Genomic DNA, 22295 nt, shown 5'->3' on the forward strand with positions numbered 1-22295 from the left:
AAGGACCCCAGCTCACTGCCTTGAGAGAATTTCTAAGCCCCGACATGGGGGGAAGGAACAGAAGCACAGTCCACTGGACTCCCCCAGTGGAGGTGATGAAGCTGAGAATCTGGTGAAACCAACGTGGGCAGAGATCACAGGACAGAACCACGGAGAGGAAAGAGTGGAACAGAGAAAAAGGACCCAGGAGAACTGAGGAGGAGCCCCTTGGGTATTCAGCAGAGGAACAAACAGTGCACGTGAAAAACCACCTGAGAACAGGGAAAACCACATGGAAAGAAAACCGTGCTTGGTGCTCACGAGGAATTCTATCTATTCTCCTGAGCCAGCCTGGAAAAACTCCTACTTATAGCAGAATGAACATGGTAGTCAGCAAGGTCTTGCCTCCAAGGCAGGAAATAACTGGCGCTAGTCCCAGGCCCCCTTTGGATGCACCTAACAAATCATGAGAAGCAAGAGCACAGAAGGATCTCTGGAAAACTCTCAATATTTGGAAACTAAATCATATGGATCTAAATAACCCTTATCAAAGAGGTAACGAAAAGAGAAAGTACAAAGTATTTTGAAATGAAGGAAAATGAAAACGTTAAGACCAGCAGACATATTAGGACATTGACAAGCTGATTCTAAAATTCATGTAGAAAGAAGGATAAAAAATAAAACCAAATGAAGCTAGACAGTTGTGACCTTTAAGCATGCAGCAAAAAGAATCAACAGTTGGGCTTTAAGCAAAGGGGTAACATGATGAGACCTGAATTTTTAAAAATAGGTAATAATCACAGTTGCTGTGAAGACCGAGGTTCCATGAGGTGGAGTGGCAGAGAAAGAAGTCTTGATTATTTCAGTTATTCTAGGAGGAAAATGATGCTGACCTGACCATGGGTGAAGGTACAGGAAAGAATAAAAGTCAACAGAAGGTACAGTGAGTGAGGGGATCATAGGCCTGTGGCTCAGAGTATACACTCACTTCCATGTTCCTTTAATGCAAAACATACTTCTGAGGTGCACAGCACTGTAACACATCCCTGGCTCTAGAGCAGTACTGACAATGTGTGCATATATCACTACTCTATACACAGACAGGCTTTCTGTTAACATTTACACTGTAGTCCTACCTTCACACCCCAAGTCAAGAGGTTCTGCTTGCAACGTGGAATTTGTAGAGTAAAGAGCGTCGCCATCCTCAGAAACCATCTCAGATGACTGAGTTAAGTCATCCAGGTCGTTCACGTAATTCATTTGTTCTTTGACCTACACATAAATAATACTGTTTCACAATGTCCTTAAAATATGTATAAAATATACTAAGTGTACAGAGGTGGTAAATATCTCTTTATCAAAGCAAACACAGGCATTTCGTAAAAGAAGAGAGTTTTATCAAAAGGGTAAATTTACCAACAGTGTTTCTAAAAGATGTGTTCAAAATAAACTTCTCTACAACAAAGGAAAATTTTTTACTTTACCACTATTCCTTTTACAAAGTATTTTTGACAAGGATAATAATATTTTTGAAAGTTCATTTTTTTTACTATACCTTCTTCTTTTCATACGGTGTTTTCCTTGCAAGCCTAAAAGAACAGATGTTTCTTGTCAGGCTAATAGTAAATATTCAAAAATACAAATAATACCTAAACTTTTATTTTTTTATATAAACTCTTTGCATTGGCAAGTAATTTTCTATAAAAAGACGCAACAATAAACAAGAGGAGCATTAAAGCACAAAGAAAATATGTCAGTAATATTAATAAGGTATTAAAGTTAGATCCAGGAAAAGGAAAAACATAATATTACTTGCATTATATGATAGGAAACAGTATACCAGTGTTTTTTGCACCTGTCCTTTTCAATAAGAACTAACTTTCATGGCAATAAAACCTATCTGGGAGGTATTCCTTCAGTCCTTCTAAGAAAGAAACTCATTTGAATAACCAAGATATTAGCTTTTTGAGGACTTCGTAGGCATCGGTTATGCATTATTAGAAACATCTGACATGTCTTAAAGGCATTTTAATCCTCACAGTCATTCTGGGAGATAGGTATAGGAAGAAATGGAGCACTCAAAGGCTGAGGAACTTGCCCAAACCCACTCAGCATGTCACCAACAGACCCAGAATTCAAGCCCAGGAAATCTGGCTTCAACACTGCTTTTCCAAAATATGCTGAGAAAGGAATATTGAAGTCTTTTTAAGTAAGAGCAAACGAATCTATAGTATTATTCCATGTCTAGCTATAGCTATAAACAATAATTTCTGAATCTTAAAACATATTTCTCAAAAATTATAAAGACTTCAGAGGTAGGCAAGACTGGAAACCTACTTTAATAAAGTTTCATTTTTTGTACAGAAATTCATCAATAAGCCTTCATTCAACCATTCTGCTGTTTCTTCATTCATCTGACATACACTTATTGAGCACACAATATGTGTTAATGACACTCTTAGTACAGGAAGCACGGTTTTTGTTATTTAGATCTTCATCATCCAAAAGGAATAATTTGTGAAAGACTGTTAGTAATTTTTTTCTATTGAATATAAACAAAATCTTCCCCTTTTGTCTGGAATCTATAAACAACTATGAAGTTAATATGATGTGATGTTTCAGAGTATCTTACCAAATCAAAGCTATTCACGATGTTACTATCAACTGAATCATCAAGAATGATCAAATCCTATTCAGTATAGCCTAAATGTTTGTAAATTCACAATTACGTAATTTTTAAAAATCTTTATATGATAGAACTAACTTAAGTAATCATCTGCATATTCTACTGCATAGCAATATTACTCTTCAGAACCAATGAACAAGCCCTTATCATAAAACTAATACATGAACAGAAGTTATTATGTACAATTAGTTTACTGTAATAGTTTAAAGATAATGTCATACAATCAATAAGCTTTCTGGTACTGGAAATGCAAACAACATGAAACTAAATAAACACATGCTCTGCTGGCTCATTTCCAATAACATACATACTCTAAAAGCTTCCTTCTTAACATAAAACAAGAAACACCTTTGAACTCCACATTCCTCTTCAGTTACCATCCAGTTCTTCATTGCCTGTCCCAATAATATTCCCCAGGGAATGTTTACATGTATTCACTACAGTCCAGCTTCCAAATGGACCATTTACTGAAATGACTTCTGGCCAAAGGCACTGGTCCTCACCTTAACCTTTCAGCAGTGTTCATCCACTATAGTTGAGGAATCTCTTGTCTTGGCCTGAGCACTGTATTATGCTGCTCTATTTCCAGAAGAAGTATTTAATGCTAATATTTCTTCCCCTACAAACAAAGAATCTGTAGAATGTACCTGTCATCATCCTGATCCACCTCCCTTAAAATGCTGTCATCATTCACGTGCAGCAGACCACCAGTCAGCGAATCGGTCTTTTCAAATACTGGTGCAATCACACATTCTTCTGGTGTCCGTTTGTCATTGTTCTTTTTCTTTACTTCTTTCTTGTGCACACCAGGATTGCTACTTTAAAAAATCCACAAAAAAGCCAATGTTTTCTAATCATTTGACTGATAAAGAGTAGAAAAAAATTTTTAATAAAATTCCAACTCTTACCCATCTAAAGTCATTGATTAATTCACAAAACAATTATGAAGTACCAACCATATGCAAGAAAACAAATTCTTCCTTCAAACACAGATATACAATTATGATACAATATAATATGTGAAAGTTGACATATGAAAGTGATAAGTGAAATAAGGAAGAATTTGCAGAAGTGAAGACAGGAGGTCGTGAGAAACAGAAAAGGAAGAAAATCATTGTACTTGAAGATTCGAATATGAGTGCAAACATCAGGCACATGGCATCTAGGTTGTTTCCTAGGAACCTGGAAGGAAGAGTACAAAATACATGGAAGAAAGTAGAGAGATGGATCTGGAAAGACATTGAGAAGAACCTCAAGAGCTATACTGAAAACCGGGATGGAGCCCACTGGCTAAGCACCTTGACTCTTAGACATGGGAGTCATAATTAGATTTACACTATATTTGTTATTTTGCTTCTAAATATAACAATGGTGAATTTAGGGATTTCCTTGGTGGTCCAGTGCTTAGGAATCCACCTGCCAATACAGGGGGCATGGGTTCAATTCCTGGTCAGGGAAGATCCCACATGCCACGGTGCAACTAAACCCATGCTCTGCAACTACTGAAGTCAGCACCCTAGAGCCCATGCTCAGCATCAAGAGAAGCCACCACACTGAGGAGCCCAAGCACTACAGCAGCAAAGAACCAGTGCAGCCAAAAATAAATTAAAAACGGATTCAAAGAAAAAAGTAACAATAATTTAGATGATATTTTAAATGACGTGAGGCATATATACCATGAAAGAAGAAATCAAGGAAATATTTGGCCAGGGGAGGGGAGTTTACTTTTAAACACGATGGGGTGAGATCAGCATCATGGCTGAAAGACAGGTGCCTCATCAGTTTTCTCGCCACCACAACAATTTGGCCTCCATCCATGGACATATTCAAAGGAGGAAAAACGCTGCCAACCAAGGGTACTCTATCCAGAAAAGTCTTTCAGAAATGAAGGATCAATAAAAACTTTCCCAGACAAAGCAAACCTGATGGAGTTCATCACCACTAGTCTCGCCTCATAATAAATGCTGAAAGAAGTCCTCAAACTGAAATGAAAGGATGTTCATTAGTGACATAAAATAAATTTAAATATACAACACACTGGTTAAGGCAAATATGCAGTCCAATCCAGAATACTCTAATATGTAACATGGTGGTATGTTAACAAAGGAACTCTAGTATGAAGGCTAAAGAACAAGAGTATTAAAAATAACTATATCTCTAGTAAAATAGAAAATCTGTAAATCACAAACATTAGCTCAAGTTAGAAATTATTTTATAGGAAAATAACAAGTGACTTGCTGTTAAATATTGATATAGGATTACCTATCAGAATCTTCATTCTCCATAGCAGGAAACTCCTGGTTGCTGTTTCCTCCACTCTTTCTCTGCTGAATCAATCCACTCTCATCAGCAGCATTGCATACATTGTCTGATACTTCCACTTCACTACTTTTGTGCTTCTTTTCTTCTTCAATCTTTAATGAAAGTTTGACACTAAGAATAATTGCTACTTCTTTATTATAAAGATCTTTGTTTTCAATTTTATTATTTGACTCAGTGTTTGCCCTGAATTTAACTGACAAAAATATTTTTCTGTTTATTTTATCACTTACAAGTCAGTGGAATTTTTGTAAAATCTGCTCCTTTCTGTTTGAGGAAAAGAAACAAAATTCTCAAAATTTCAAAAACGGCTTTCTTAATAAGATGCAATTATTCAAATTCAGTCTTCCCCATCTGACTGGCAGAGACAGAGAAATAAAAAGACAGAGATGCAAAATCTGTTCTCTTTGGTCTTTACCACCTGGATTCTCCATTAAACAGCCAGACGTAGAGAATGTGACACCGTAGTGCCTCAGAAAGGAAACATTCTTTCTGCACTAAAGCTGTTCTTTCCCCACTGCCTTTTACAATTTTTTTTTCACTTGGATCTGGGAGATAGCAAAAAGGTGATGGTGTTCACTAAAATAAATGAACCAAAGTTTACCAAAACACAAGGAGCAGAAAGAAACTGAGAAGTTGTTAGTTAGTGTGGAATTCTGGAAAATAAGTAATGCTTCCCAATTCCACATTCAATAACCATCAAACCTTACAGCTAGAAGGTATAGAAATAATTGCCTATTATTGCCCCACTATTTAAAAAAAACAGTAATAAAATAAAAAAATGTTCAAGGTTTTGTTCAAAGCCCCTAAAGCAGTACTCCCTAGCATTTTATGGCACCAAAAGAGATGATACAATTATGTGACATTGAATGTGATAAATTACCAAATGAATTAATTCATCAGATTAATCAGATAAGTTAAAACCATGACTTTGGCACAGTAATTCAATGCCTTAGTTGGGGGTAGGGCTCATCCTTTTTTTTTTTTTTTTTTACAGGAGAATATAGTTTTTTCTTTTTTTTCCCATCTATTGTTCAAAGTCAGTCAAAGCACCTCTTACACAAAAGAGCAAACAAACAACTTTAAAAACCTATTACTGAGGAAAGAAAAATTTCACATTATCTCAAAACTCAGTTTTCTCCTTTGGAGATAAACACTTAAAATTTTTTAATTTTTCCTTTTTTTCTCAGCGTTTATACTACCTTTGGGTTTCCCTGGTGGCTCAAATGTTAAAGAATCCACCTTCAATGTGGGAGATCTGAGTTTGAGCCCTGGGTTGGGAAGTTCCCCTGGAGATGGGAATGGCTATCCACTGTGGTATTCTTTCTGGCCTGGAGAATTCTATGGACAGAGGAGCCTGGCAGGCTACAGTCCAAGCGTTCGCAAGGAGTTGGACATGAGTGAGCAACTTTTACACACACACACACACACACACACACACAGACACACACACACACACACAAAATCATACATGTCAAAACTTTCTACATTTTAGTAAGCAACATGATGGAATGGTCTGTCTCAAAAGAAACATCTAAGAGTGGTGATTAAAGCATATGTGGGAGCACGTGTATTTGTTATTAAAAAGATCCTAAAGCGGTCATGCTGGAAATCTAAGCGCCCAGGGACTGTGGAAAGCAGAGAAGATCACACATATTCAACCACAACGAAGAGATTAGAGGGAACATGTGTTCATGTCCCTTCTCTCAGTCACTACTTTCTTCCCATTCTATGGAAATACAACTTATATTTAACCCAACAGAGCTAAAGGAAAAAACCCCACAAAACCCTAGCTGATTATACTTCTTAAGCAATTTCCTTGGTGTTATTCTGGCTCAGAAGATCACATGGTAGATAGTTAAATGAGTTTCCCAGTCCATAGTAAAGACTGATAGAGACAGAATTAGATATTAGATTGATTGAAGGACAAAAGTCATGAAAATAGTTTCCTGAATTCCTATTATTGAGATAACAATTGATTTCTACACAGTTACCTATTTAGATGACCCCGCTTTATTCATAAGTGGAAAATCAAAATGGACCAGATCATCGAGAAAGAGAAGAACCAAAGCAAGAGTAAATGAACCTCTACCTCTTTTGGAAGTTGAATTTTCTCTTTTTCCAGAGCCAGCAACTCTACTTGTAACTTGTCTGTTTCATTCTTAAACCTCTGCATATCCTTCTCTAATTCTTCATTTACATACACTTCAGATGCTCTGTGACTACCAGGTGGAGAAGAATTTGCATTTTCTAATTTGGGTTCCACTCTTTTGTTGTCACTAGCGCTGCAATTATCTGCATGCAGTGGCTTCTGGAACCAGTCCTGTATTGCTTTATTTTTCAGATCAGTATTTTAACAACAGCAGGAGGACTGTGAATTTTTATTTGAACTATGTGTTTCATCTTACCAGAGCAGACAAGCTGCAGACTATTGACATGCCTGTCCCATGTCTAATTTCCGATTAGTGGGATCTTGCCTCATATTTTGTGACATTCACATATCAAACTCTTGGTCTTCTTTCACTTCAAATGTAATTACTGGGTCCCCTACATTTTTATTTTCTGTATCATTATAAAAACTCTCCTCAATTTTGATAAACACATGTTCAATGTCTAGCTGATCATTTTCAAAGTCTACTTTATTTTCAGGGAAACAAAGTTTTGAAGATGACCGACAAGTCTATCCCAGGGACCCAGAATTTACAGATGATGGGAAAACATTTTTGAGACTGGGTTCTTTTTGTTCAGAAAATGCTTAGAATATTAGAGAGACAGATACTCCAAATGCATCTTTTTCCTCACAATCAGGTATATTATTTTTGAGATAAGGAGATATTTCCTTTTGGTTTGCTCCTTCTTTAGGGTTATCACATAGTAGATCTTCCTCAGGACAAACGATAATTTGATATTCCTCACAAATTTCACCGAACTTCTGCTTTAACTCACTTGTGATGGGTTTTAACTTATCTTTCCATTCTAATTTGCCTTGTTTGATACACATTTTCTCATACAGTATTAAACCAGAAATTGAAATTTACAGTTTTACATACCTGTGAATGGTTATTTTCATCTCCATCAAGTTTTTCTTGTTCTTCCTCTGATATCATTTCCAAGTCTAGTTTTGTTAACAATTCTGCATGTTTAGTTAAAATTACTTAGAATGTTTAGATAAAAGACATAATCTTCATTTAAAACATAGATCTACAACATTGTATCAAATGACAGATTAAGTCAATCTCAATCTTCAGCTGAATATTTACTTCTTTTTTTGGGTGCTCTTTATTTTTTATTTATTTATTTATTTTACTTTACAATACTGTATTGGTTTTGCCGTACATTGACATGAATCCGCCACGGGTGTACATGAGTTCCCAATCCCGAACCCCCCTCCCACCACCCTCCCCATATCATCTCTCTGAGTCATCCCAGTGCACCAGCCCCAAGCATCCTGTATCCTGTATCGAACCTAGACTGGCGATTCGTTTCTTGCATGATAGTATACATGTTTCAATGCCATTTTCCCCAATATTTACTTCTTTAAGAACTACTTCCAATGATCTAAAAACTTCAGCAAACCATTTGGGATATACCAGATGTCACCAGGTTACAGGCAAACAGCTCAAAGATTCATTCACAGATTCATCCAAATATCAGTGAACAAAACGAAATGTCAAAATACAGGACAGACATATAAAGTCACCATATAGTCTCGTCTCTATTTCATAACAGGACCTTTTTAACAATACACCAAGCTTCAACTGTAACATTATCCATGGTTTATAAAATTCCTCTTACTTTTTATGCTTTTATCAGTTCTTTAATCCAAAATGCTTCCCTGTGCTCTTCCGACAAATTACTTTTCATCTTTTAAAGCTCAACCTGCTTTGTGAAGTTTTCTTTGATTACTGCTATCTTTCCCCTGATAAACCGGTATCTCTTTCCTTGTAGCTACCTTACTTTAAAGATTTTTCTAGTGTATCTTTCTAGATTTTCCTAGTGATAGATAAACATCTGAACTGTAAATTATTTCTTCACACGTCTATCCCCTTGTCTCCTAGACTACACAGGAGAAGCTCTTAAAAATCATGTGGGTATAAATTGTCCTTTTTTCCCATTTGTTATTTTACTGAAGGATAATTGCATTACAGAATTTTGTTGTTTTCTGTCAAACCTCAACGTGAATCAGCCATAGGTATACATGTATCCCCTCCCTTTTGAACCTCCTTCCCATCTCCCTCCCCATCCCACCCCTCTAGGTTGATACAGAGCCCCTGTGTTTCTTATTCAATAATTATTTCTCAGGTTTCTGCTCAGTACTAGACCCTGGAGTTTAAAGAAAAATGTAGATAAAAGGTGTCAGGGATGGCTTTTCTAGAGATAATGACTGAGTGCAGACTGACACAGTTCAAGGGCACAGAGGGCAGGAGGGGGAGAGCACTTAAGGCTGGAGCAAGACGGGGAGAGAAGCACACTCACAACAGGGTAGATTCTTGTCCAAAGTAAAGGGACACGGGCTGATAGAGATCATGGCATCCAGTCCCATCACTTCGTGGCAAAGAGATGGGGAAACAATGGAAACAGGGACAGACTTTATTTTCCTGGGCTCCAAAATCAATGCCGATGATGACTGCAGTCATGAAATTAGAGGATTCCTGCTTCTTTGAAGAAAAGATATGACAAACTTAGACAGCGTATTAAAAAACAGATATTACTTTGCTGACAAAGGTCTGTCTAGTTAAAGCTAAAGCTTTTCCGGTAGTCATGTATGGATGTGAGAGTTGGACCAAAAAGAAGACTGAGCATGGAAGAACGGATGCTTTGCAACTGTGGTGTTGGAAAATGCTCTTGAGAGTCCAGGGGACTCTGCAAGGAGATCAAACCAGTCAATCCTAAACAAAATCAGTTTTGAATATTCACTGGAAGGACTGACGCTGATGCTGAAGCTCCAGTACTTTGGCCACCAGATTCGAAGAACTGACTCATTAGAAAAGACCCTGATGCTGGGAAAGATTGAAGTCGGGTGGAGAAGGGAATGACAGAGGATGAGATGGTTGCATGGCATCACTGACTCCATGAACGTGAGTGGAGCAAGCTCCGGGAGATGGTGAAGGACACAGAAGCCTGGTGTGCTGTAGTCCACGGGGTTGCATCAAATTAGACATGACTGAGCAACTGACCAACAACAACAGCGAGAGGTGAGGAGGGCATCCACAGCAGTTGATGGGCACCAGTGGCACTTTAGGAGGTCTAGACATTAATATGATTTAGAGTGCTTCATGGTCACGTGTGCTTTTGAGATTGGTGACTCTAAATGCTATGGGAGGGATGAATTTGAAGGGCATACAAATAACTGGAGGAAGACAAATCTGAAGGCATTAATACTGGGGGAAAAAAGGTGATGCAGGCCTGAACTGAGGGAGTGTTTACAGAAATATTTTAGGATATAAAACTTTCAGGGTACAATATAGATAAGTTTTTAAGAAACCAATAAATGTACAAATCCAGGGACTCTGAAAAAGTAGATTCTGCTTATTTTATAAAAGGTATCAAATGAGAAGGGAAATGATCAACATGAACTGACTGAATTTGCTTCTATTTATTTCGTAGTTTTCCTATTTCACATTGTCCAGTGTTGAAGGGACTCGTGTAGGTGTTTTATTTGAATTTGCTTTTCCTGGACCTACCAAGCTCATGGAGAAACAGGAGCAAACGACTCAGTTGTATAGATTAAAAGAAGAAAAAGACAAACACTTTGAGTTTAGAGCTTGTAGTCACTATTCTAGGAGGTAACTGAGAATCTTCAGTAAATGCAAAGGTAAGGATAGAAAAGAAAAAAATACAGGAGTGAAAAAAGAAACAATGTATAATTTCTTATAATCAGTTCAGTTCAGTTGTTCAGTCGTCAGTCGTTCAGTCGTGTCCGACTCTTTGTGACCCCATGAATCACAACACGCCAGGCCTCCCTGTCCATCACCAACTCCTGGAGTTCACTCAGACTCACGTCCATCAAGTCAGTGATGCCATCCAGCCATCTCATCCTCTGTCGTCCCCTTCTCCTCCTGCCCCCAACCCCTCCCAGCATCAGAGTCTTTTCCAATGAGTCAACTCTTTGCATGAGGTGGCCAAAGTACGGGAGTTTCAGCCCTGACCATATGACTGTTTAAAGGTGCTAAATTAATTAGTATTTATGGACAACACATTATTAGATGTGGTTACTCAATAGATTTGGCATTCTAGTAGAGTCAGAATTGACTTTCTATATACTGCTTTTAAATAATACAGCTCTCCTTTATACCAACATCCCTTGTGAACTCTTAATTCATTACAAATAATAAAACAAGTTGATATACTATGTGGACACAGCTGAGAACGAGGTACTATGTAGCAAATTTCCCATGACCCCCATTACCATTGGCAAAGCCAATTCTAAAATATATGAAGTCAGAGAAAACACAAGAAATAGTTTAGTATTTGGTATCACAGTTGCTTTTGCAGTTATACTGATATAATCATAACTAATACGTATGAATTGACAGCTATATAAAAATATTGCTAGGAAGTCATATTTTTAGAAGGCAATCTCTAGATGTCTATTTAGTTTCCCAACTAGTCCCAGAGTTCTAAACATAATCCTGCTACCCACTCTCAGGTATATGCTAAATACTAGCCTAAATGAACTCACTTTTTCCTAACTCTGTTATTTATTGTATTACTATGGTCAGAAAAAGAATGCAAAACCCTTGCTAAGAGATATTGATTTGCTATAGGTTGCATAAAAGCAGTCAGCACAAGGTAGATTTTGCCACAAAATATAATTTGGAACCATCAGAAGGATGGTAAGGCCATGCCCAGGTGGCCCACAGCTGACTGCTCTGGGCTTCTGCATTACCTTCTTTGCTTCCTCTGTTTTCTGGCACCTGCGACTTGCACAGCTGATGGAGTGTGTAATTCCCTACCATGAGCACTGCTGCAGTCATCATCTTTACTTTATTTATTACTGTCTTCTGTCCAGATTCTGTGGATGCTGACTGATTTTTGGTCATTGATTGGGACACCAATGCAAACTGATCCACAACTTTCAAATGCCCGCCTCTTTGACAAGTCTCATTATTGAGGCTCAAAGCAGTAGAAGCCCAATCTGAAAAATGTGAAAACAAAGTCTCCATTTATTAGAACGTGAGTAAGAATACAATTCTGACTAACTTGTACAAAGTTTTTCTTCAGAGAATCAGTTCCATGTCCTCCTCGCCCCTGAAACTCACTAGTCCTTCACAGCTTACTGTATCTTACACATCACTGTCATTCATGAAGAGATGTTAACTAGTGTGTCTCATTTGTTCTACTTTTTAACTTTCTAGTATTACTGATTTTGATTCACTCAATTTCTATTACATATTCTGTATTCCAAAAGAATTTTACCAATAATTATTTTTTTCAACATACAAAAAATTATTAAGAAAATCTATGTCTCCCTTATTTTGCACTTAATTATGTCTAGAGATTATGCCTTAATTATGTTCTAGAGACCATGGTTTTAAAAACACTTTTAATGAATGCTACTACTTTAATTAATGTTACAAACCTAGGCAACGTTAAAAAGCAAAGATATCACTTTGTTGACAAAGGTCCATATAACCAAAGCCATGGTTTTTTCAGTAGTGATGTACAGGTGTGAGAGTTGGACCATAAAGAAGGCTGAGCACTGAAGAACTGATGCTTTCAAAGAGAAGTACTAGAGAAGACATCTGAGAGTCCCTTGGACAGCAAAGACATCAAACTAGTCAATCCTAAGGGATATCAACCCTGAATGTTCACTAGAAGGACTGATGCTGAAACTAAAGCTCCAATACCGTGGCCACATGATGTGAAGAGCTGACTCACTGGAGAAGACCCTGATGCTGGGAAAGATTGAGGATAGGAGGAGAAGGGGACAGCAGAGAATGAGATGGTTGGATAGTATTGCTGATTCAATGGATATGAACTCGGGCAAACTCCGGGAGATGGTGAGGCACAAGGAGGGCTAGAGTGCTGCCGCGCAATGGGTCACAAAGAGTTGGACCTGACTTAGTGACTGAACACCACCAACAACAACTTCTTTAATTACAATGAGACATCTTTCCTCAAATCATCAATATCTTTAGAACTGATGTTTTAAGCCTTAGATAGACATCATAAACTTACATAAGAAATGAGTCTTGTGGGTGACTAATTATTTCCATGTGAAAATACGATAAGTCTAGGACCACACTGGATCTAGAGAGCACAGAGTGCAATGAGGCAAGAATGAATACAACACAGAAATATTCGCTTTAGAAAAAAGGACTTGTCAGGTCTAAATTACTTAAGAGAAATCAAAGAAACAAGCAAGAAATGTAAAAGTGAAACTTTAAACTCCATGTCAACACAAGGGCCCCTTTATCATTTCACATCCAACCGGGTCAATGGTTTAAAATTGGTTCTGAAGTGTGACCTGAGAATCCCTGAAATCCAGAGATCCACTGGGCCAGGGGGTCCAAGAGGTCAAAACTATTTTCACAGCTCTAAACATTACTTCCATCCTCATTCTTTCTGAGTGCACAGTGAAGTTCTTCAGAGACATTTTAGGACTCAGTGAACTAAAATGGACTGGTTTGTGGTTTAGTCCTAAGTCGGGTCCGACTTTCATGACCCCATGGACTGTAGCTTGCCAGGCTCCTCTGGTGATAGGATTTTCCAAGCAAGAATGCTGGAATGGGTTGCCATTTCCCTCCCCAGGGGATCTTCCTGACCCGGGCATCGAATCTGGATCTCCTGCACTACAGGCAGATTCTTTACCGACTGAGCTACCAGGGAAGCACCCAAATGGACTGGAGTGGGTGAATTTAACTCAGATGACCATTGTATCTAGTACCGTGGGCAAGAGTCCATTAGAGGAAATGGTGTAGCCATCGCAGTCAACAAGAGTCCGAAAGAGTACTTGGATGCAATCTCAAAAATGACAGAATGATCTCTGTTCATTTCCACAGCAAACCATTCAATATCACGGTAATCCAAGTCTATGCCCCGTCCAGTTATGTTGAAGAGGCTGAAGTTGAACGGTTCTGTGATGACCTACAAGACCTTCTAGAACTAACACCCAAAAAAGATGTTCTTTTCGTTATAGGGGACTGGAATGCAAATGTAGGAAGTCACGAGATCCCTGAAATAACAGGCAAAATTGGCCTTGGAGTACAGAATGAAGCAGGGCAAAGGTGAACAGAGCTTTGCCAAGAGAACGTACTGGTCACAGCAAACACCCTCTTCCAACAACACAAGAGAAGACTCTACACATGGACATCACCAGATGGTCAATGATAAAATCGGATTGATTATATCTTTGCAGCCAAAGATGCAGAAGCTCTATACAGTCAGCAAAAACAAGACTGGGAGCTGACTGCGGCTCAGATCCTGAACTCCTTATTGCCAACTTCAAACTTAAATTGAAGAAAAGTAGGGAAAACCACTAGATCATTCAGGTATAACCTAAATCAAATCCCTTAGGATGATACAGTGGAACTGACAAGTAGATTCAAGGGAGTAGATTTGATAGAGTGCCTGAAGAACTATGGACAGAGATTCGTGACATTGCAGAGGAGGCAGTGATCAAGAACATTTCCAAGAAAAAGAAATGCAAAAATGCAAAATGGTTGTCTGAGGAGGCCTTACAAATATCTGAGAAAAGAAGAGGAGCTAAAGGCAAAGGAGAAAAGGAAAGATATATCCATTTGAATGCAGAGTTCCAAAGAATAGCAAGGAGAGATAAGAAAGCCTTGCTCAGTGATCAATGCAAAGAAATAGAGGAAAACAATAGAATGAAAAAGAATAGAGATCTCCTCAAGAAAGTGAAATATACCAAGGGACCATTTCATGCAAAAATGGGCACAATAAAGGACAGAAATGGTATGGACCTAACAGATGCAGAAGATATTCAGAAGAGGTGGTAAGAACACACAAAAGAACTATACAGAAAAGATCTTCATGACCCAGATAAGCATGATGGTGTGATCCCTCACTTAGAGCCAGACATCCTGGAATGTGAAGTCAAGTGGGCCTTAGGAAGCATCACTACGAACAAAGCTAGTAGAGGTGATGGAATTCCAGTTGAGCTATTTCAAATCCTAAACGATGATGCTATGAAAGTGCTGCACTCAATATGCAGGAAATCTGGAAAACTCAGTAGTGGCCACAGGACTGGAAATGGTCAGTTTTCATTTCAATCCCAATGAAAGGGAATGCCAAAAAATGTTCAAATTACCGCACAATTGCACTCGCTTTACATGTTAGCAAGGTCATAATTCTCCAAAACCAGGCTTCATCAGTACATGAAACACGAACTTCCAGATATTCAAGCCAGATTTAGAAAAGGCAAAGGAACCAAGATCAAATTGCCAACATCCATTGTCATAAAAAAGCAAGAGAGTTCCAGAAAAACATCTACTTCAGCTTTATTGATCATCCCAAAGCTTTTAACTGTGTGGATCACAACAAACTGGAAAATTCTTAAAGTGATGGGAATACCAGACCACCTGACCGGTCTCCTGAGAAATCTGTATGCAGGTCAAGAAGCAACAGTTAGAACTGGACATGAAACAACAGACTGATTCCAAATAGGGAAAGGAGTATGTCGAGGCTGTATACTGTCACCCTGCTTATTTAGCTTATATGCAGAGTACATCATGCGAAATGCTGGGCTAGATGAAGCACAAGCTGAAATCAAGATAGCCAGGAGAAAAATCAATAACCACAAATATGCAGATGACACCACCCTTATAGTAGAAATCAAAGAACTCAAGAGCCTTTTGATGAAAATGAAAGAGGAGAGTGACAAAGTTGGTTTAAAACTCAACATTCAGAAAACGAAGATCATGGAATCTGGTCCCATCTCTTCATGGGAAATAGATGGAGAAATAGTGGAAACAGTGACAGACTTTATTTTGGGGGGTACTCCAAAATCACTGCAGCAGGTGACTGCACCTATGAAATTAAAAGACGCTTGCTCCTTGGAAGAAAAGCTATGACCAACCTTGACAGCATATTAAAGAGCAGAGACATTACTTTGCCAATATCGGTCTGACTCGTCAAAGCTATGGTTTTTCCAGTAGTCTTGTATGGATGTGAGAGTTGAACTGTATACAGAAACCTGCACACTGAGGAATGATGCTTTTGAACTGTGGTGTTGGAGAAGACTCTTGAGAGTCCCTTGGACTGCAAAGAGATCCAACCAGTCCATCCTAAGGGAAATCAGTCCTGAATATTCATTGAAAGGACTGATGCTGAAGCTGAAACTCCAATACTTTGGCCACCTGATGTGAAGAGCTGACTCACTGGAAAAGACCCTGATGCTGGGAAAAACTGAAGGCAGGAAGAGAAGGGGACAACAGAGGATGAGATTGTTGGATGGCATCACTAATTTGATGGATGTGAGTCTGAGTAAACTCCGGGAGTTGGTGATGAACAAGGAAGCCTGGTGTGCAGCCGTCCATGGGGTCACAGAGTCAGACACGACTCAGCAACTAAACTGAACTGAACTCAATATAGTAAACATCAGTACACATAAACAAATGTTCCTTGGAATTCTCAATAATTTCTAAAAGCATAAAAGGATCCTAAAGCAAACAACTTTCAGAATCATTGTTTAAAAAGATTATATCTATCAAATATTTATTAAAGTATGATTACTTCCCCTACTTTTAATAATCAAAGACACCACAAACTCACACACACATACACAAACATAGACACATACAGTCTGCTAATCAAAATATCTGATTGGCCTACTTTCATCTGTGTAACAGCACTATAATGAAATAATTATAAGCTGAAATATAACTGATATAGTAGCAAGTGAAGTTTTACTCTAGGGAAAGTTCAGAGTTCAAACAAACATTTTTGGACATTGGAAAAATCTTAAGAGTCTAACATTTAATCTCTGAGAATTCCTGAGAAGTATAGAGGTTCCAAACTGAGAACTTCAGGGTACTGAAACATATACAGAAACATCTTGAGTTCAAGCTTACATTTTAAAAATTTCTTTTTCTTATGCTTGTAAATATCTTTTGTTTCAAAGCACAGGTATCAACAATAACATTTGTCTTATTTATGTTAAATTCTTACGTTAAATTTGCAAAAATAAGTTAGAACTTTGAAGACTGAGCATTTCAAATATTTCAGTGTCCTTCTTTCCAGAGTTAACTGTGTACTGAAAAATTTACCTGAACCGGATGTTCGTAAATCCTTCATTCTGACTGTTTTATTAGGAACATAATCTTTCATTCTGACTGCAGGCTGAATGGGGTTTGGAAACAAGTTGATTACTAAATAATGCATATATGATACAATCCACAGTTCATAATTCAAGATAAAATCATTAACATTTTTACCTTCATGTTAGGATATTTCTCAGGAGAATCTAAAAGGGAAAAGGGACATAGACTTAATTACATGTAAATATGAAAGCCAGCTAAGGAAATGGCAACCCACTCTAGTGTTCTTGCCTGGAGAATCCCAGGGATGGGGGAGCCTGATGGGCTGCCATCTATGGGGGTCGCACAGAGTCGGACATGACTGAAGTGACTTAGCCGCAGCAGCAGCTGCATATTCATGCAGAGTTAGTAATGAGCAGAGTCCTTGTCTTTGCACTGAATACATTTCGTTTTAGTGTCTTGTTTTTAGGGGGATCTTAGGACACTGGTAAGACAGACTTATGAATCCACTAAAGATAGTGAAGAAAAAATAGGAATACAGGTTTACCAAAACATGCAGTTAATACTTCAAAAGCAACATTCATTTTCAATGGCTTTATAAAATATTAAAGTGCATACGGATCGATGTGAACATGTTGACTGATGAGGAGAAAATGGATCTTAATCAGAGGAGCAAATCATGAACCCAAGAAAATAAATGTGAAAGCTGATGGTAAAATGCAACAGCATATCCTGAATGCAACACAGCAGTTATCATTTGCACCATTATATTACAAGTATTTATCATGTTCTTCAATCTGTCCAGTCATTTAAGGATTGCACAGGTGGGGTGACAGTTCACTAAAATGTATAATTCATTTCTCATCAGAGACAGAGTAATGAACTGATTAGTCTGGATATATACTTGTAGAAAATGGCTCATAAAAATATTCATTTTTTTCCCATATCCATGTGGGCTACTGGTTTGCCCACATGTCTTGTCTCCTCTAGTTTAGCCATCTTAAAGTTTCTTGATCCACTCATACAAGAAGGTATATAAGACACATCTAGGAAATAATGTATAATAAATTCTCAATATTGAAATACAATTATCAAAAAGGAAATAATAAACTCAATTGCCAGAGAATTATTAGAAATTAAAAATTTGCATGTTTCAAAATCAGTGTAGTATTTATTAAAAGTATTTCTAGCATTTAGGGAATGAACCTGATTAATCTGTTTGGCTTCAAAACTTAGTTTGGTATGGTGCATCATGCTAATGCTACAAAGGATTTCTATGAAACAACTTTCAAAAAATCAGCTATGTTTTAAAAAAATGAATCCTTTTTCAAATTAATCTAATTTGAATAACAAATACTGGTACAACATATATCTTTGATGCCTGAGAGCCTGTAGTTTTCCCCACTTCTAGCATCCCCTCCAACCTCCAGGATTCTCTGGAGCAACAGTGATCTTATCTCTTTTCCCTGTAAATACACTGAAGCCATCTAGAAGGAGTTCTCTCAAGGGTCCTCATCAACTCCAAACACCTCCCTAAGGCCTTACTTTCCTCTCTTTGTCCTTTCAGTAGATTCTCTCCTCTCCAAATGGTAATCTCTGGATCTGTGGTCTTAAAGCTTCCCCCTTTACATCCTTTCTATGGATCATCCCTACCATTTCTTTCTCCCTCTTTGCTTAGCAATGGTATTTTACACCTATAATTGCTACTTCAACTCTTTGTTTCCCTCTGGTTATAAACATGCTCAGAAAGAAAAACAAAATAATGCTTTTCCTTGATCCTGTTATGTTCTCCACTATCCAAAGCTCTTCTTCCAGATTTCTCTAAATGCAAGGCTACACCCTTGCTACTCTGAGAGCTTGTTAGAAATGCAGATTCCCAGACCTCCTGCTCAGCATGTATACTTCACACTTGGTCCTCAAGCTACTAATTAAAATTTGAGAAACTCCAGTCTATAAGGAGTCTGCTTCTACATTCAGTTCAGTTCAGTCACTCAGTCATGTCCGACTCTTTGCGACTCCATGAATTGCAGCACGCCAGGTCTCCCTATCCATCACCAACTCCCGGAGTGCTTCTACAGGCATGAAAGCAAGTCCACTGGAAAGTTTCCAACTTCTAATGCAGTTTCAGTTTGGGGGGAAGTGTTAGAGTGAGGAAACGGAGGCTAAGTTTTCAGGAGAGTGAATTAAGTTGAAGTAACACTGCATTAGATACTGAAATTGCATTAGAAGTTGGAAACTTTCCAGTGAACTTGCTTTCATGCTGTGTGTTCCTTGTCTCCCCATCACACCCCCTGCTCTCTCCTTCTTTCCAGTTCTCTTGTTGTGGCCTATGTGACACCATCCTAGAAAGCAGCAACATTTCGTATGACATCAATCTGAAACATTTACAGCTGAGCACCTATGCCCATGCTCCCCCACAGAGGATAAAGCACAGCTCTGCTGCCGAGACCTCAGTTCTCAATGTCTTCCTAATAACGAGTAAAACAGGAAGAGGGGGAGAACTTTGCTGTTCTTCTCTGATGAGTTTTGGTGCCGGAAGCTCACTTCAGATTCATCGTCCATGTCAAATACTCTCCGTTTATCTAAAGACCTTTATTACTTATTGCTACCTTCCCCCACAGACCCATGCTTCCCTTTCTTCTTTTCCTCCCTGTGCCCTCTGCCTCTCTCATTCTTCATTCCCTCTTGCTTCTTATTTCTTGACCTTCCTTAGGGTATAGAGTATCTTGAAACAGAACTTATATATATATATATATATATATATATATATATATATATATATATATATATATATATATATTTTTTTGGTCATGTGTCACATGGAATCTTAGTTCCCTGACCAGGGATAGAACCTGCACCCCCTGCATTGGAGAGCCTTAACCAAACAAAGTCTTAAACATTGGACAGTGAAGTAAGCTTAATAACTAATAATTTAGCTTCTTAAACTGGATTCTCAATGTAATCTGTCATTGGCACCTGATAAGATACACGAAATTGCCCTGGTTTTCTCTTTTTTTCTCACGACCCGTCCAACAGGTGATTTTCTTTGCCTATTAGAATATATCAGCATTCCCATTTTCAATCAAGGTTCTGTCAAATGACTTTTCTGTAAAATACAGTTCTTACCTTCTACTTGTCCATTTAATGTCTTTTTTCCCCTTTCACCAGCAGTTCCAGATAAATGATCCACATACTTCTGTGGAAGGCTCTCGGAGATACTCTGCTAGAATTAATGATAATAATGAGTTGCACAAAGAGTTCCTAATCCCTTTTGAAGAAAATACCGTACTTTTAAAAACTGCCTACTTTTAACCCGGTTAAGACAGGTTTTGCCAATATCCCACAGCTGCTATGTGACAGAACCAGGATGCTGAATTCAAACACGGTGCTGGATCACCAGGCAGTGGCTGCCTGCATCTAAGAGATCAGGCCCTTCTTATCTCCCTCCATAGCTCCCACCTTCAAACAGAACATTGTTACTTTATGTTACTTCAAGTACGGATGCCATAAATGTACTCTGCATGTGCTACTTAAGCGATCCAAAATGGTTTGCACTTACTAAAACATCACTAAAGCTAACTGCTGCTATTATAACCCCACATATTTATTACTATTTCCCATGCTTTTGCTTCTCTTGAAATGTTACTTGCAAATCAACCTGACAATCCAAATGTAGTAATAGGTTCAAGTTTCACGCACTTACTTTTCAATGTCGGTGTCACAAAAACCCACAATTCAACCTGTTTCTCTCTGACTCTAACAGTTTTACACATGCGTATGTACCAAAGAAACATACATTTGGTTCGGAGATTGGGACTGACACATACACACTACTGTGTATAAAATAGATAAATAATAAGGACCTACTGATAGCACCAGGAACTCTACTCAATATTCGGTAAAAGCGCATATGGGAAATGAATATAAAAAAGGGTTGATTTAAATATATATGTATATATATGTAACTGATTCACTTTGCTGCACACAGGAAACTGACACAATATGGTATATCAACTGTACTTCAATAAAAATTGAAAGAAGAAAGGAAGGAACAGAGGAAGAAAGAAAGAAACATTTGATCATAGACTGACCTGGAGTAATGCTACAGTTTTTAGATAAATGTAACTTCAGAACCCCAATGGATTCCTTAGGACTTCTAAGCCTTGGTTTCTGTACAACACTGATTTCATTAGGTGAATCTTGCAAATGAACAAAAGTGTACTATTTGGTAGTATTTAGCACAGAATTATTTTATTCAATACAGGTTTAAAGTAAGAACCAAGTTTTGATGGGGAAATGCAAAGGTGAGAAAGTCATAGCATCTCTTGCTTTTATGTTCTTACATCACTTGGTGCTTACATTTCAAAATGATAATAGAAGACAATACCTCAGAATCCCAAGGTGATTCTATATCTTCCTCTTCTCCCAATCCTAAGGCTGACAGCATATCTGGAAAACGGTGTCACAGATACATTAATGAGAACATTTACTAACTATGAATTTTAAAGACATATATAAGCCTATCTCTATCCATGAATGTTTCAATAAAATAAAGTAGTGGAAAAGAATTTCAGAGAGTTGAAGCATTCTCAGGAAGAAAAGGTTGGTAGTAGGTGGGATAGTTTGAAGAAAGAGAGCAAAAGAAATATACTTCAAAAGAAATGCATATCATATTTGGATGCATACTCTTTAGATGGTTTTATATGAGCTTTTAAGCATAGGAAAAATTCACAGATGTTCACTAACTTACCACTTCTAGTATTTTTGTGTGCTCCATCAACAGAAGTCAAATGGTCATGATTTGTTTGCTCTTGGGGAGCCCTGTCAATAATATCAGTATCACTTTTTTCTGCAACAAGTTCTGACTTTGTGGCTCCTTCCTATACAAACAAGACAAAACAAAACAAAAACCCAACTTCAGAAAACATATTCATTCATTTGGTCACTCACTCAATCAGTAAGATGACAAACGTTCACTGTGTCTAGGAAATCATAGACTGTTCTGGGAGAAGTTAGAAATGTAAAGAAAAGAGTGATTCTACATTGTGTTCTAGGCGAGGTAGAGACACATGAAAACAAACAAGAGCAGA

General features: G+C 37.9%; 1 protein-coding gene and 1 pseudogene across 1 annotated transcript in view; both read right to left on the reverse strand.

The window, feature by feature from the left end:
- The window catches only part of LOC138091095 (patched domain-containing protein 3-like), a 140889-nt pseudogene that overhangs the window by 43668 nt on the left and 74926 nt on the right, over positions 1-22295 (reverse strand).
- Positions 1-22295, reverse strand: part of LOC138091592 (ankyrin repeat domain-containing protein 26-like) — a 48705-nt gene that overhangs the window by 16454 nt on the left and 9956 nt on the right. The window contains exons 3-13 of the mRNA XM_068987511.1: positions 21956-22085; positions 21593-21654; positions 20332-20425; positions 18154-18251; positions 17383-17412; positions 17215-17287; positions 8035-8117; positions 4928-5079; positions 3313-3480; positions 1535-1568; positions 1116-1251 (exon numbers count right to left, since the gene is read on the reverse strand). Of these exons, the coding sequence (XP_068843612.1) occupies positions 1116-1251; positions 1535-1568; positions 3313-3480; positions 4928-5079; positions 8035-8117; positions 17215-17287; positions 17383-17412; positions 18154-18251; positions 20332-20425; positions 21593-21654; positions 21956-22085 (1060 nt within the window). The remainder of the gene's footprint in view (positions 1-1115; positions 1252-1534; positions 1569-3312; positions 3481-4927; positions 5080-8034; positions 8118-17214; positions 17288-17382; positions 17413-18153; positions 18252-20331; positions 20426-21592; positions 21655-21955; positions 22086-22295) is intronic.

This window comes from Capricornis sumatraensis, chromosome 15, assembly GCF_032405125.1.
Source record: "Capricornis sumatraensis isolate serow.1 chromosome 15, serow.2, whole genome shotgun sequence".
NCBI classification, from domain to species: domain Eukaryota; kingdom Metazoa; phylum Chordata; class Mammalia; order Artiodactyla; family Bovidae; genus Capricornis; species Capricornis sumatraensis.